At 32.3% G+C, this 15,399-nt stretch overlaps 1 protein-coding gene across 7 annotated transcripts in view; it reads right to left on the reverse strand.

Moving 5' to 3' along the window:
• Nucleotides 1–15,399, reverse strand: part of LOC126884349 (neuropathy target esterase sws) — a 1,280,173-nt gene that overhangs the window by 293,347 nt on the left and 971,427 nt on the right. The window contains exon 19 of one of the 7 annotated variants that reach the window (XM_050650274.1): nt 14,530–14,646. The exons of the other annotated variants lie outside the window; for them this stretch is intronic. Within the exon in view, the coding sequence (XP_050506231.1) occupies nt 14,530–14,646 (117 nt within the window). The remainder of the gene's footprint in view (nt 1–14,529; nt 14,647–15,399) is intronic. 7 annotated transcript variants of the gene reach the window in all.

Below are 15,399 nucleotides of genomic sequence, written 5' to 3' on the forward strand. Positions count from 1 at the left end.
TAATGGTAGGTTTAGTAGAAATAGAAGTCCATTATCTTTAAAATAGTATATTGTATATGGTTGTGTGACTATTTTTAAGCAAGTTATGATTTTTCAAGATTTTATACTTTTAATGATTTTTGATATTTTTTCTGATTATTGTTTAAATTTCTTATTATGACATTTTTTCTTGTACATTTAGGTATAGACATTGTGCAATAGAAAAAGCTTATTTTCTTTACTTTAAAATGGTGTATTGCAAAAAATTCTAGGATTATTTTTAAACAAGATATCCGTAGGATATCCAAGGGTATCTGTAATTTGAGAAAAATTTTAAATTTTTTATTTTTTTCAATTAGAAGAATATAATAATTACATATTGTAACATAATTTTTAATTCCAAATAACTTTTCTTAATAACACTTTTCGATATTGTGAAATATAAAGGTACTTTACTCTTGAGCGAGAGAGTAACTTTACTAAGCTTTACTCTTAAGAGACTGTAAGAACTATAGAGGTATATCACTACTATGTGTAGCAGCAAAAGTATACGAAACCATAATAGAAAGGAAAATCAGAAAAGAAATAGAACATAAATTAGAGGACGTACAAAGTGGATTCAGGAAAGGACACAACACACAAGACCATATATTCACCATGCAACAAGTAATAGAAAAAGCATTAAAGAAAAATAGAGAAATATATCTGAGCTTTATAGACATGGAAAAAGCCTTCGACTCAGTCAAAAGAAAAGATATATGGGAAAGTCTAAAGAAGAAGGAAGTAAGTGAAGAACTGATAGAAGCAAAAAAGAGTATATACATGAAAACAACAAATACAGTAAGAATGTTCAATATACAGTCAGAACCATTTGAAACAACTCAAGGAGTTAGACAAGGGGGAAGTCTCAGCCCAGTGCTATTCATAAATGTAATATATGAGATAGTGAAAGAATGTAAGAAAACTTTCAAGAAATACTGCATCGGTTGGAACAGAATGCAAATGATAAACGCTGAGTTGTGTATATTTGCAGACGACATAGTATTAATTGCGGAAACAGCAGAAAAACTGAAATACAACTTAGAGAAATGGAACCTAGAAGCAAGCAAATACAACTTAAATGTAAACAAAGAGAAGACTCAGATAATGAAAATATCAAGGAAACAAGGGACGAAAGATCAAATAGAAGTAATGATAGACCAACATCAAATAATACAGACAAATTCATACAAATACTTAGGAACAGTAATCAACAACAAAGGAAACATAGAGGACGATCTTAACAACAGAATGGAAAACACAGGAAAACTATTCCAAGCACTAAATAGAGGATTCCTTAATAACAAAGAAATATCAACATAGACCAAGATGACAATATACAAAACAATATACAGTTAGCACGTAAAGGTTGGAATAAATTAATTTTCTCGAGAATGGACGATTTTGGAAAAAAATCTCAAAACAGGTCAATTTTTATTTTAAAGTTACGACTTATTGGCATATATATCATACTAGTGACGTCACCCATATGGGCGTGATGACGTCATCGATGATTTTTTTAAATAAGAATAGGGGTCGTGTGGTAGCTCATTTGAAAGGTAATTCAATTATCTATTCAGTAATATAAACATTAACATAATTATTTATACCAGGTGCCCAAAAAAATTTTTTTGAATTAAATTTATTGAAATAAAAAGAAGAATGTGTGTAATTTATTTAATTCAAAATACATTTTACTGCTATCAGAAAACAGGAAAAAATGTTTATTTGGCAAATAAATATTGTTTTTTGCGTAAATTCAATATTAAAGCCGCCACCCAGCCGCCGTTTGAACATTTAATTTAAGCGAAAAGCAATGATTCTTTTTCAAATAAACATTTTTTTCAGTTTTATGAGGGCAGTAAAATGTATTTTGAACTAAATAAATTACATACATTCTTCTTTTTATGTCACTAAATTTAATCCAAAAAATTTTTTTTGGACACCCTGTATAAATAATTATATTAATGTTTATATTACTGAATATATAATTTAATTACCTTTCAAATGAGCTATCACACGACCCTTATTCTCATTTAAAAAAATTATCCATGACGTCATCACGCCCAGATGGGTGACGTCACTAGTATGATATATATGCCAAAAAGTCGTAATTTAAAAATAAAAATTGACTTGTTTCGGGATTTTTTTCTAAAGTCATCCATTCTCGAGAAAATGAATTTATTCCAACCTTTACGTGCTCACTGTATAGACCTACGGTGACATATGGAGCAGAAAATTGGATATTAAACAAAAGACATCAGAGCAGAATACAGGCAGCAGAGATGAAATAACTCAGAAGAACGATCGGAGTAAAAAGAACTAATAGAATCAGAAATGAAGAAATAAGAGAAAGACTCAAAATCAAACCGATACTCGACTCAATCAAGGAGAAAAAATTGGCATGGTTCGGACATCTAACCCGGATGGACAATAATAGACAAGTGAAAAGAGTGTGGGACGCCAAACCAATAGGTAAGAATAGAAGAGGAAGACCCATTAAAGAATGGAACAGTGACATTTCGCAGATACTGCAGAGTAAGGGTAAGACTTGGCAGGAAGCAACACAGATAGCATCCAATAGGAAGGAATGGAGAAAGTTCGTTAAGAGCTAGGACAATTCAGAAGATTGTAAAATATTGTAATTTAATGAATTGTATTATAAATGGCCCAACACCGAAAGGTACAAATGGGTCTACTGATTAAGTAAGTAAGTAAGTAAGTAAGTACTCTTGAGCGAAATTCATATTTTTTAACATATCTCGTACACTATTGATAAAATTTTATATCTGTTGATTGCATCTTAGGACTTAGATTATGCAGAGCATTTTATAAACAATAACTTTTTTTGATAAAGTTAATAATAAAAAAGTTTTCCATATGGTTCCAACTTAGTGGGACCTTTAGCATGTGTATATGTCACATTTTGAGAAATCATATCTTGTTCAAAAATAGTCCTAGAATTGTCTACAATACACCATTTTAAAGTAAAGAAAATAGGCTTTCTTTTTTATTGCACAATGTGTATAACTAAACATACAATAAAAAAAGTTACAATGAGAAATTTAATAATAATCGACAAATAAATCAAAATTCATTAATAGTAAAAAATTTTCAAAAACCATATCTTGCTTGAAAATAGTAACTCAGCCTTCTACAATAGACCATTTTAAAGGTAATTGACTTTTCTCCCTAATAAATGTACCATTCCATATACCTAAAGCTGCGTAGAAAAAAGTTACAGAACAATGTTTGCGAAGTAATGGGCCAAAATCGCTGTGAGTAACGAACTTTTAAAAATCATATTTTGTAAACTATAAATCATAGAGAATTATAGAAAACACCATTTTAAAGAGGAAGGACGGTAGTTTTTTTTTTTATATGAAGCAATGCCTATACCTATATCCCAATGGGAAAAAGTTATGGGACAAAAACAAAATTGCTATTTTTCGTGTTGTTCTCTTGCTTTTCTTTTGAATATATTTTTTCAAAAAAAAATACTTTTGACTTTAAAATGTGATATTTCGATAGTAAATTTAACCTCGAACAATTTTCCTGTAGACGTGTTTGTGCCAAAAGTGCATAGAACTTACCCTAATTCGCCCTGCGCCTAGGGACTAATTCACCCATTTCTCAAAAACGCACCTCTTTAAATTTTAGCACTCCGCGGTTTTTTCATATTTAAAGGTCCATTGATTATATTACACAATAAAACTCCGTTAACGTTGTAGTTCCTTTCTAAAATACATAATCAAGAGCCTATATACAAAAATTATTATTGTTCTATAAACATTAAGAGCGTAGGCGCAAAACTTCCCGCCAATGCTTTTTAAATGCATTAATTTTTTTTAAATACTGAAAAAATTAATAAACATTTTTGAAAAATTTAAACGCAGAATGAAAGATTACATTATTACCGAGGGCCGAAAGTGTCTTAGAATTAACAAAAAGTTTCTTTTGAATGAGATATTTGAAATTAAAAATCACACTCAATTTTCTCTTCTGTTTCACCCCTGTTTTCAGCCCTGTTTTCATTAAAATAAAAATTATAGAAGTTTTCAGCGACTTTCGGCCCTCGATAATACTGTAATACTTCATTCTGCGTTTAAATTTTTCAATAATACTTATTAGTTTTCTCAGGATTCGAAAAAAAAATTAATGCATTTAGAAAGCATTGCCACGAAATTTTGCGCCTACGTTTTAAGTAAACTTGCCCAAATGTTTGATATAACGATCAACAAATCTTTCACCAATATGAGGACATAGTGATTTGAAGAAAATGGAGTAAGCTTTGCTGCCGACTAATTTCTATGTGATTAAATTTTGAAATTTTAGTCAGGTGCGTGTAATTAGCGATGTCTGGTTTCACTATTACTGAAAACAATCGGCTAGGTGGCACATTCAGTCCAAAATAGACTTCAATATAACACAAATGATTTACGATCAACATTCGATTTAAAATAGCTGATATAGACGAAGTTATAGACAATATAATCCAAAAGAAATTTTCTTCTGGTTTTAACTCTGATTTTCTTTTTACCTGTTTGTCAATATTAACCTTTTCGAGCTTATCTTGCTTTTCCTATTTCGTTTAATTTTCATCATTATATCTATCGCATTTCTTGGTCTGTAGTTTATTGTGTTTATTTTGCTTCACTTCGATTTTTATTTCATTTATTTCATCTTTTACATTTTTAACTCTGCCTGGGGCAGTTGGTGAGTGGATTGAGTAGGTCATCAGCTGTCGCAGTCGGTCTCAAGCCCTGATAAAGGAGGATGGAATCTTCAGAGAAGGAGAGCACCTTATCTGAGATACAGCAGTTCTCATAGAACCAAGGATGTGCCTCGGATAAACAGAACGGATCCACTGAGAACGATCAAAGCAAGTAAACGGACAACGCATCAATTAAAAAAAAATATATTACGGATAGCAACTTGGAACATCAAATCGCTGAACATAATAGTCCGGTATCCCAGGCCCATTTTCAATATTTATTACTAACAAGCTAATTTTTCGTGAGTAGCTTCATTTTGACGAGACGCCCATCTTTTTTCCTTACAACAATTTCCATTTGTGGTAGCTAACAAGGGTAGTAGGGATGAAATATGTTGATTTGACGATTCTCAAAAATGTATTACTAACTGTTTTTTTTTTGTTAATTTTCAAGGTAATTATCTAAATTAGCAGAAAAAATATTTGTCCTACAAAATGCAAGGTTTTATCAAAGAGTCCCCCCTTTACAACATGTATCATTAACGAGGTCATGACAAATTATTACTAACCACCTGATATTTTTTATTGGTTAGTTAATATTTATATAATTTAACACCCACCTTGTCCTACAAATTGTGTGGTACGTTGTTCTGGGCCCGGATTACGTACACTCGATACGCATCGTATCCGCCATGTTTTACCGTAGGGAGTGATTACGAAACCTCTTTCCCTACGTTGTCGATGCGAGTCAACTCGAAGGCACTGCTCGATACCAACGACCCTGTCGAGTTGCCAACTCGAACTATCTCTCTCTCTCTGATAGATCGCTGATCTCATATAACGCTTTCTCTCTTGCCGATTCGAGTATAACAATTAAGAAAAGTGAATACATAACGACATAACCTACTTACTTCATACTTTGATTTTTTCAATTTAAAAATAATGTAAATCGTTAATCAAACGATATTAGATTATACGATTTTGATAATAATTCTCATGTTTTGAACATTAAAAAAATATATTGTTTAAATCCCCCAGTGAGGTGTTATTACACTCATTACACAGACAGAAGTTCTCTAATACTTATTCCTATTTTAAAAATATGTGAAGGAAACGTCCATGGTTAATTTTTATCCTTGTAATATTTGCAGAGTAAGATTTAATGGCGAAAAGGTAAGATAAGGAATTCTCTGAGACAAAATTCAATGAAGGGAATAGGTAGTTAGCAGTGACCATTACCACCTTTAGTAATATTTTTATATAACGTCTCCCATCTTTCCCTGGCTATTTAATCTTTAATAACGGTAAAAAATCATAATTAATCTCAAATTCTACTCAAGTTCGAAAATTATATAATTATATATCTAGGTACACGTTATCACTGTATCATCCTTAGAATATAAAATAATCGTTTATAACAATTAAATATGTAATAAAAACTTTATTTTATATTCTATTGTAATAATTATTGAGGTTAATGAGAGAAATTGCTTGGCATATAACGTGCACATCATTCCATTTGTTCGAAATATTATCCCGCAGGTTCAAAAATACGATAATTGCCGATCATTTTCTGACAGTCTACTCGAACCCAGTTCGTAATCACTTTTTGGCTTCGATGCGTATTCGCATCGAGTTTGCCTACGGTTCGTTTTGCGATCTCGCATCGAGTGTTCGTAATCCCGCTGCTGGTCATATAGACTACAGGCCCTTGTCAAAAAATGGATGGGTCATATGAACCACCAGGTGACGTATATAGGACGATATAAGAGCATATACTAATAAGATTCAGCACTATGCTGTCACTTGTAAGCTGTCCAACTGAGTGATGGTGAGAATTCAAAAGTGCAGGTAGAGTGAGTACATTTTGGTCATATATATTTTTGTACGGCATTTTTACCAACGATAGATCCATGAAAAATAATAAGAAAGCGCGCATTGCCGTAAAAAAATGGTGCGCCACAAAGTTGGTAAATTTTCCGGGGTAAATTTGGTCACTTCATTCTGTACGGCATCAGTGTCATACTGTTTCAATACAGCTTCTAATCCATTATTCCGCAACGCCGTACAAAAATCATGCGACAAGGGGAAAAATCGAGGGTTGCAATCCCCTTTCCTTCCGTGGTCCGGGGGGTGATTTGAAAAAGTACGGATTCGGTTCCAAAACATTATCTAGCACTCAAAAGTACTATTAAAAATAATGCCGTCAAAAAATTATTGTTCATTTGAATGTATATTAATAATTATTTTAAGTTCAGGGTATACTTGATTTATAAAGCTGTAAAATCATTTGACTCTGTACGGCCTTTTTTTAACATGATATTGTAAAATACAATTGTTATATAGTAATGCCGTTCAAAAGAAACTGTTCTAAAAAAAAATTAGAAAAATACAAAAACAGAAATTTTTTAAATTATTACAAAAGTTTAAATATTCATAGATTAATAAAATATAGCAATTTTCTACATTTTTCTCGTTTTAAATAGTATTAGGATAAATAAATTAGGAAAAAATAATGCCGTACATTTTAATACTAAACGTCGTAACAGAACGTCGCTCCGTAAGCCATATAGAGTATGGTGCAAATGAAAGGAATAAATTCGTTATTTCGTAAACCGGCGACTTTAAGAAAAATCCCAAAACAGGTCGATTTTTATTTTTAAATTATGATATTTGGCATATATATCATACTAGTGACGTCATCCATCTGGGGTGATGACGTAATCGATGATTATTTTAAATGAGAATAGGGGTCGTATTCTAGCTCATTTGAAAGGTCATTCAGTTCTCTATTCAGTAATGTAAACGTTTACATAATTATTTGTAAAGGGTGTCCAAAACTAATTTTCCAATTAAATTATTTAACAAAAAACAAGAAAAATGTATGTAATTTCTTTAACTCAGAATACATTTTACTGTTGCCCGAAAACAGAAAAAGATAGTTATTTCAGAAATAAACATTGCTTTTCGATTATATTCAATGTTCAAGCCAGCAATTTAGGCAAAAAGCAATATTTATTTGTGATATAAACATTTTTGTCTTATTTCTGACAGCAGTAAAACATATTTTGAATTAAATAAATTACATAAATTCTTCATTTTTTTGTCAAATAATTTAAATAAAAATTTTTTTTGGACACCCTGTATAAATAAGTATGTAAATGTTTATATTACTGAATATAGAATTGAATGACCTTTCAAATAAGCTAGCACACGACCCCTATTCTTATTTAAAAAAATCATCGACTACGTCATCACGCCCAGATGGATGACGTCACTTGTATGATATATATGTCGAAATATCATAATTTAACAATAAAAATCGACCAGTTTCGGAATTTTTCCTTATAGTCGCTGGTTTACGAAATAATGAATTTATTGCTTTCATTTGCACCATACTGTATATGTAAATTATATTTATTTAATATTTTTATTACTTTTTATCAATGTGAACTTTCAGATTTGTACGGCATTAACTTTTTATAAATTATTGCATTAAGTACAAATAAACTATCTAAATGCCGTATAAAAAAATATCGTCATGAATTTACATTTCGTTCTATGGATTTTTCCTTGAGTTTTTTTCCCTACAAACCTTTGGACCAACGAAAATGTACGGCATGTAAAAAAATATTATCTATGCATAAAATGCTTTCAAAATAAATTAATTTTATGTTGTTTCAACTCACCCCCCGGACCACGGAAAGAGAGGGGATTGCAACCCTCGATTTTTCCCCTCGTTGCATTATTTTTGTACGGCGCGTTGTGGAGTAATGGATTAGAACAGTATGAAATTGATGCCGTACAGAATGAAATGACCAAATTTACCCCGGAAATTGTCAGAAAGTCAAAAAAATTTACCAACTTTGTGGCGCACCATTTTTTACGGCACTGCGCGCTTTCTTATTATTTTTCATGGATCTCATTCAAATCTCATTCTCAAAAATTCTCACCTGCACTCAGTTGGACAGCTTACAAGTGACGGTATAGTGCCGAATCTTATTATTTTATGCTCTTATATCGTCCTATATGCGTCACCTGGTGGTTCATATGACCCATCCATTTTTTGACATGGGCCTGTAGTCTAATACGTTCAAAAGTTGTTAAATACCACAAGACCATTTTTTTATTAGTAACTCTAGGACAAAGGTATCACGTGATAGGTTTAATGTATTTTTCATACATATAAAACAATGTCCTACAAGAAAACAGGTATTTATCGCTAGTCTGACAAGAATGGTCAAATTACACAAAAAACGCTCCATTATTGTTATGCAGCACAAAAAACAATTGCAATTAATTCCCAAGAGACAAACATGTGTTCGACTGAAAACAAGTTTGCACGGTTATTGTAGACACCAACGTGGAATACCTACTATGTACCAACGAATATAGACGCAGAAGATGACGAATGTAGAAGACGTAGTAGTAAACGGTTACTCTTTATAAGTAATGTTTATATTGACGCAAATGTCACGCACTGACGTTTATGATTTGCAAAATGGATGAAATGCCAATCAAATTATTTAAGTGTAAAATCCAGAACCTACTTTAATTGAGATTTTTCTCAATAGGCCTCTTCATCATGTGACGAGCTCATGCGCAGCCACCATGTTGTTTTTACTGTTTGGTCAGCAAAAAGGAACTAAGAAGTGAGCTGATTGAGAGGTTAGGCATCATTATTTGTTTACTGTAAATATATCCATAATTTTTTATTTTAATTAATGATGTCAATCTCTTTTCATTACTTGCCAAAATATATTAATTAACAAAAATATTATTGGAGTGTATATGTAACCAATAAAATAGATAATTTAATATTTTAAGGCCAAAAATGACAAATTTATGTACTGAATAGTATTTAATGCAATAAAATATTGTAGGTATAGCATGAAATTGTTTATAAAGAAAAAGGCGTTATAAAATTTAGAAAATAATTTATATTGTCGTTAAATGATTTATAGCTTGTATCATTCTTACATACCTACTCGATTAAATTGTTTGCCAATTGAGGCACTTTTTTTATTTTCGCATTTCTTTTTTTTTTCAATAACTTTACTTTTTTTAGTATTTTTTTATCTTAATTGTGTGTTCACAGGAACTTTATATGTATTACTAACCTAGCCTAACAAGCGCACAAAAAATGTGATGAAAAGCCCTATGCGTCTATATTCGTTGCTAACACACTATAAACAACGATGTACGCATGAGTACTTGTACCAGTGTAACTCAGCTCTAATAGCAGAAAATAAATTGATTTTTAATTTCATGAATTTAAAAAATGTATTTAATTGGAGGACCAGAATAACGGACAATGCAATTTGTAGGACAACTGTTACATGGGTGTTAAATTATATAAATATTAACTTACCAACAGAAAAAAATCAAGTGGTTAGTAATTATTTTTCATGTCCTCGTTCATGGTACATGTTCAAAAGGGACTCTTTGACAAAACCTTGCTTTTTGTAGGACACATATTTTTTCGGCTTATTTAGATAATTATCTTGAGAATTAATAAAAAAAACAGTTGGTAATGAATGTTAAAAATGAAATAAAAAAAACGAAAATTTTCGTACAAGAAATTGTTGGGCGTCTCATCGAAACGAAGCTATTAACGAAGATTTAGCTTGATAGTAATTAGTATTTTTACTACAACTTTTGAACGTAGGACCAGGATAACGTACCACTCATTTTGTAGGACAATGTGGGTGTTAAATTACATAAATATTAACAAATCAACAAAAAAAAAATCAGATGGTTAGTAATTATTTCTCATGACTTCGTCAATGACACATGTTGGAAAGAGGGGACTCTTTGATAAGACCTTGCATTTTGTAGGACAAATATTTTTTTTCGGCCAATTTAGATAATTATCTTGAAAATTAACAAAAAAAAAACAGTTAGTAATAAATTTTTGAGATTCATCAACTCAACATATTTGACCCCTGCTACCCCTGTTAGGTACCACAGACAAAAATTGTTGTAAGGACAAAAGTTGGGCGTCTCGTCAAAATGAAGTTACTCACGAAAAATTAGTTTGTTAGTGGTGAAAATGGTCCTGGGATCCCGGACTATAAGAGAACTGGAACTCACTAAAAAACTTACTGATGCACATATGTCTATAGATAGACATGGGCCTGGGATCCCGGACTATAAGAGAACTGGAACCCACTAAAAAACTTACTGATGAACATATGTCTATAGATCGACATAGATAGACAAAAGAAACAAGACCTAAGGAAGGAGTCGCTGTAATAATTAATAGAATCAGCCGAATCGCTAATTAATAAGATAGAAGAGTGCAATTACATATCAGAATCATATTTTATTATATCGTATATTAAATTTATCGGAATCAATATTATTGGAATTAAAATAAAACTAGGAGGAAAACAAGTTAACACCATATGAAGATACGCACCGGAAAGTAATAGATAGGAATGTATTAGTGAGAAAGTTTTTGAAAACCTACAGAGATGATAGACGACACTAGTATAATATGGTTATTTTGGTATCGAATGGTAACGATATTATCCCAGGAATAAAATAACGACTCAATGAGAATGTTAGAAATAGAAATGGAGATCTTTTCACAGATCTATGTAATACAAACTAAATAATACGTATAAACTACATAATTTTCCCACATAAGGAGCAGTATAAGTACAGTTTTGAGAATACAAGGGGACATAGATCCATGATTGACTACATACTAACCGAGACACCACTCCAAATCTTAGACGTACGGGCATTTACCTTAGAAAGTGATCACAAATTAGCAGTAGCGAAAATACGAATGATCGAGTTAATATTCAATAAGAACTCATAACACGAATACATCACAAAAATACAATGTAGAAAATTAACAAAGTACTTATACGAAAGGACACTAACAGATTCAATACAAAGCAACCGAATTGAGGAAGATGATGGAGGAGGAGAGTAAAAATAATACCGGAATATTCTAAACGCTGGAAAGGAATCTCTCGGTGAAAAAATAGTAAATAAGAATAAAAAAATCCTCAACAAAACGCCACGGTTCTGTAAGTAAAATAAAAATGCAAAGAAAAAAAAGCATATTTAGAATACATGAATAATAATACCATATTAATAAAATATGTTCTTTAGCGTGGGTAGCATTTCGTCGATTACAATAAATGGTATTTAAATCAAACTTACCCAAAATAAAAAAGAAAGACTAAAAGACTAAGTTTTCAATCTAATAGCACATAAAATAACATCAAAAAATGTTACTCTACATCCTACCAGATTGAAAACAATGGGAACCTTCTCTGGTAACATCTCCTAGGCTTCTACAATTTACACCCAAAATACTTTAAAGGCAAAAACCTTCGATCGTATTGCAGTTTATGGCATATGGAACTGAAACATGGGCTCTTAACAACAGCGTAGTCCACAAACTTCAAGTAACTTAAAGAGCTATGGAACTGAGAATTCTCAACATTAAGCTCAGTGACAGCAAATCCAATTACGAGATCAAAAGACGATCAAAAGTAACAGATGTGACCCAGAAGATTGCTAATGTTAAAATGGAACTGGACTGGACATATAGGAAGAATGGAAGATAACCTTTGGACCAAGCGAATTCTTGAATGGCAACGAAGGGCAAGTAAGAGAAGTAGAGACAGATCTCAAACCAGATGGACTCATGACATCAAGCGAATAGTTGGCCACGAATGGATACAAAAAACAGCTAACAGAAATGAGTAGACACACTTAAAGGTGTGTCCGACGATGGATGAAATAGCTGTTGATGATAATGACATCCATATGAAAACTACACTACTCCAAGAAATTAACGCACTACCTTAAAAATTATTATGGGTCATCAAAACATATTAAAAAATCACTTAAATCGGACAACAGGTTTAAGAAATTTGAGACATCAAAAATGACCCATTTTTAAAGTGGTGCTTTAATTTCTTGGAGTAGTGTATAAGAGAATTCGCAATTAAGCACATAGGTTTATTAGAACAACCAAAAACAAGCACTGGGAACGTTTCTGAAAATAACTGGAACATGACTTCTACGGGTTACAAAAAGAAATATGGAGATTTATAAGAGAACATAGACGAGAACATAGACAAGAAATGAGAGGAATTATAGAATTCAAAGGCATAGAGACAAACACATGGACGTGTGTTTGTATTTGTGCCTCTCTAAAGGCACAGAGACCTGGGCGCTCAACATAACGCTGATGAACAAGTTAGAAACCTTTGAACTCAGGCTTTATAGAAGGATCTTGAAAATGCATTGGACAACCCACGCCACCAACGAAAATGTCCTGAGGAGAATAGGTACAGATGGGGAGAGCTGCTTTAGATCATTAAAGTTAGAAAATTTAGCTACTTAGAGGACACACAATGAGAAACGAAAAGTACCGCCTCGCGCAACTGATCATCCAGGGGAAGATTGGAGGAAAACGGGGTCCCGGTAGGCGCCAGATTTCATGGCTTAAAAATATCAGAGATTGGACCGGCCTTGATTCAACATCTTTGTTTAGAGCCGCATTGGACAACGACAGATTTTGCCAGTGTAATCGCTTACCTCTACTAAAAAAGACAGCACCACAAGAAGAAGATTCACCTTTTATACAATAGACAAATTCCATTAGATATTTAAACAATCGAAGATATATACAACGACAACAAAATGCAAGTAAGAATAGATTGACAAATAACAGAGGAAATAGACACAGGCGCAAAAATATGGCAGGGTGATTTCTTAAACAATCTACCCTATATGTTATAAGATGGGAAGTAAAGAAACTACAACCCCATGCTATGCAGACAATGGTGCACTAACATCTTACAAAGATCCATAAACTCAACATAATTGCAAAGTAGTTAAACATGGTAACTTCAGCCCAGAAGACAAAAACAATAATCATTTGCAAAGAACCGAGGAGATGTAAAATAGAAATTAACGGAACCAGCATAAAACCGAAGACGGAAATCTGTACTTGGCGATCTTTTCATTGTATTTATTTAACACGCGGGTTATTTTTGTTAGTATTGTAACTAGTAGGGGATCTGGTCTATTATGTGCCACTGTTTGGTGTGTGAGCACAGTACAGTCCCCACAGTACAGAGAGCCATGCCGTTTCTTATATTCAGTAGCAACAAATACCTGGCAGCCACCGGCAAGATGTTGAAGGGTTTCTTGGGCTTGACATTCATATCGGCACTTGTTGCTTTGGACCTGAGGGTCTTTGACGATATATTTCAGGTAATTTTTGGTTGGTATAAGCAATGAACCTTCTGTTTCAGGAAACATCTTTCCTGATGTTAACCAATAATTTGACGCTATTGGGATGTCGTTTTTATCCACAGTAAGGAGTTTTATGTACATTTCTGGTTCCCTCAGTTTAATCGGTCTTTTGTCATCTATTGCGCAAATCTTAGATCCATAAGTCCTCTTCCTCGTAAATACCGCGATAATGTCGTTCTTTCTACTGCACTTCGAGGATGGTGTTTTTGTGCCTTTGTGAGGTGTGCTTATTATTTTCAGTACATCATGCATTTTTGTTTTTACCAATATAACGATCAAGTTATAGCGAAGTTTGTGCAGCGCAGTAGATATGTGAGAGTATTTTGGAATTTTCAATATCAGTAATTTCTTTTACCGATCTACCGGGAGAGATGAAACCGAAACGCTGCATTCGTAACAATAGGTACTGAAATGAAAAAAATCGTGAGAAATGTCGATTAACTGACTTTTCGGTATTATAACATGTTTCTAATCTAAATAGCTACTACAAAAACTTAACCTATTACCTGGTACATTATTAACGTAACAACCGTCTGAAATCATATGCCCGTCTATAGGATCACAGATTGGAGGAAAGATGCCCACTATCGACATACTCGCCCTTACATACCTCCAAAGGTGACCTAAAGATTAACTAATTCAATTTAGAATACATTTTGAGAGATTTTAACGATTAAAATGGGCAAAATGTATCCTTTGGTCACAATATTAAGGAGTGAATATAGGTCTATTCACGCAAAAAAGAACAAGGGTAAAGTAAATAATTTTGAACATAAATCCGAATTGTGACAAAAATCCGAAACACTTTTATTTTCAATTAACCTGCTAAAGAAAACATATATTCGGTGATACCATAGTGTGCGGTCTACCGTCGCATTTATATTTACCGTCGGGTATAAAATAAGAAGGATTATTATTGTAATTTTACAAATAATCCTTTGTTATATCTGTATTTACTATTTTGGGTGGGAATAAGTCAATTTTGTGGCTCATTCCCAATTAAAATAATAAATTGATATGCCAATTTGTGGAGTTAAAATGGTGGTTCTTCTGATTTATGCATTTTATTCACTTTGTAAAGATTTTCATTATCGTGTGCAAACCCTTCTGAGAAAAGATTAAAAAGATTATGGGATTGTTTAGCCACCCAGGTAGGTATACACTGCCAGCAAAAAAATCTTTACAAAGTGAATAAAACGCATAAATCCTAAGAATTATTATTGTTTTAATTTTACAAATTAACACTTTGTCATATCAATTTCATGTTTTAGTTTGGAATAATCCACAAAATTGGCTTATTTTTCACACTACACTAGATAGGGACAGGTAGACCGCATACTATAGTAGCACGCATATTTTCAATAAAGGATATAACC

The sequence above is a fragment of the Diabrotica virgifera genome, chromosome 5, assembly GCF_917563875.1.
Source record: "Diabrotica virgifera virgifera chromosome 5, PGI_DIABVI_V3a".
Classification (NCBI taxonomy): Eukaryota; Metazoa; Arthropoda; class Insecta; order Coleoptera; family Chrysomelidae; genus Diabrotica; species Diabrotica virgifera.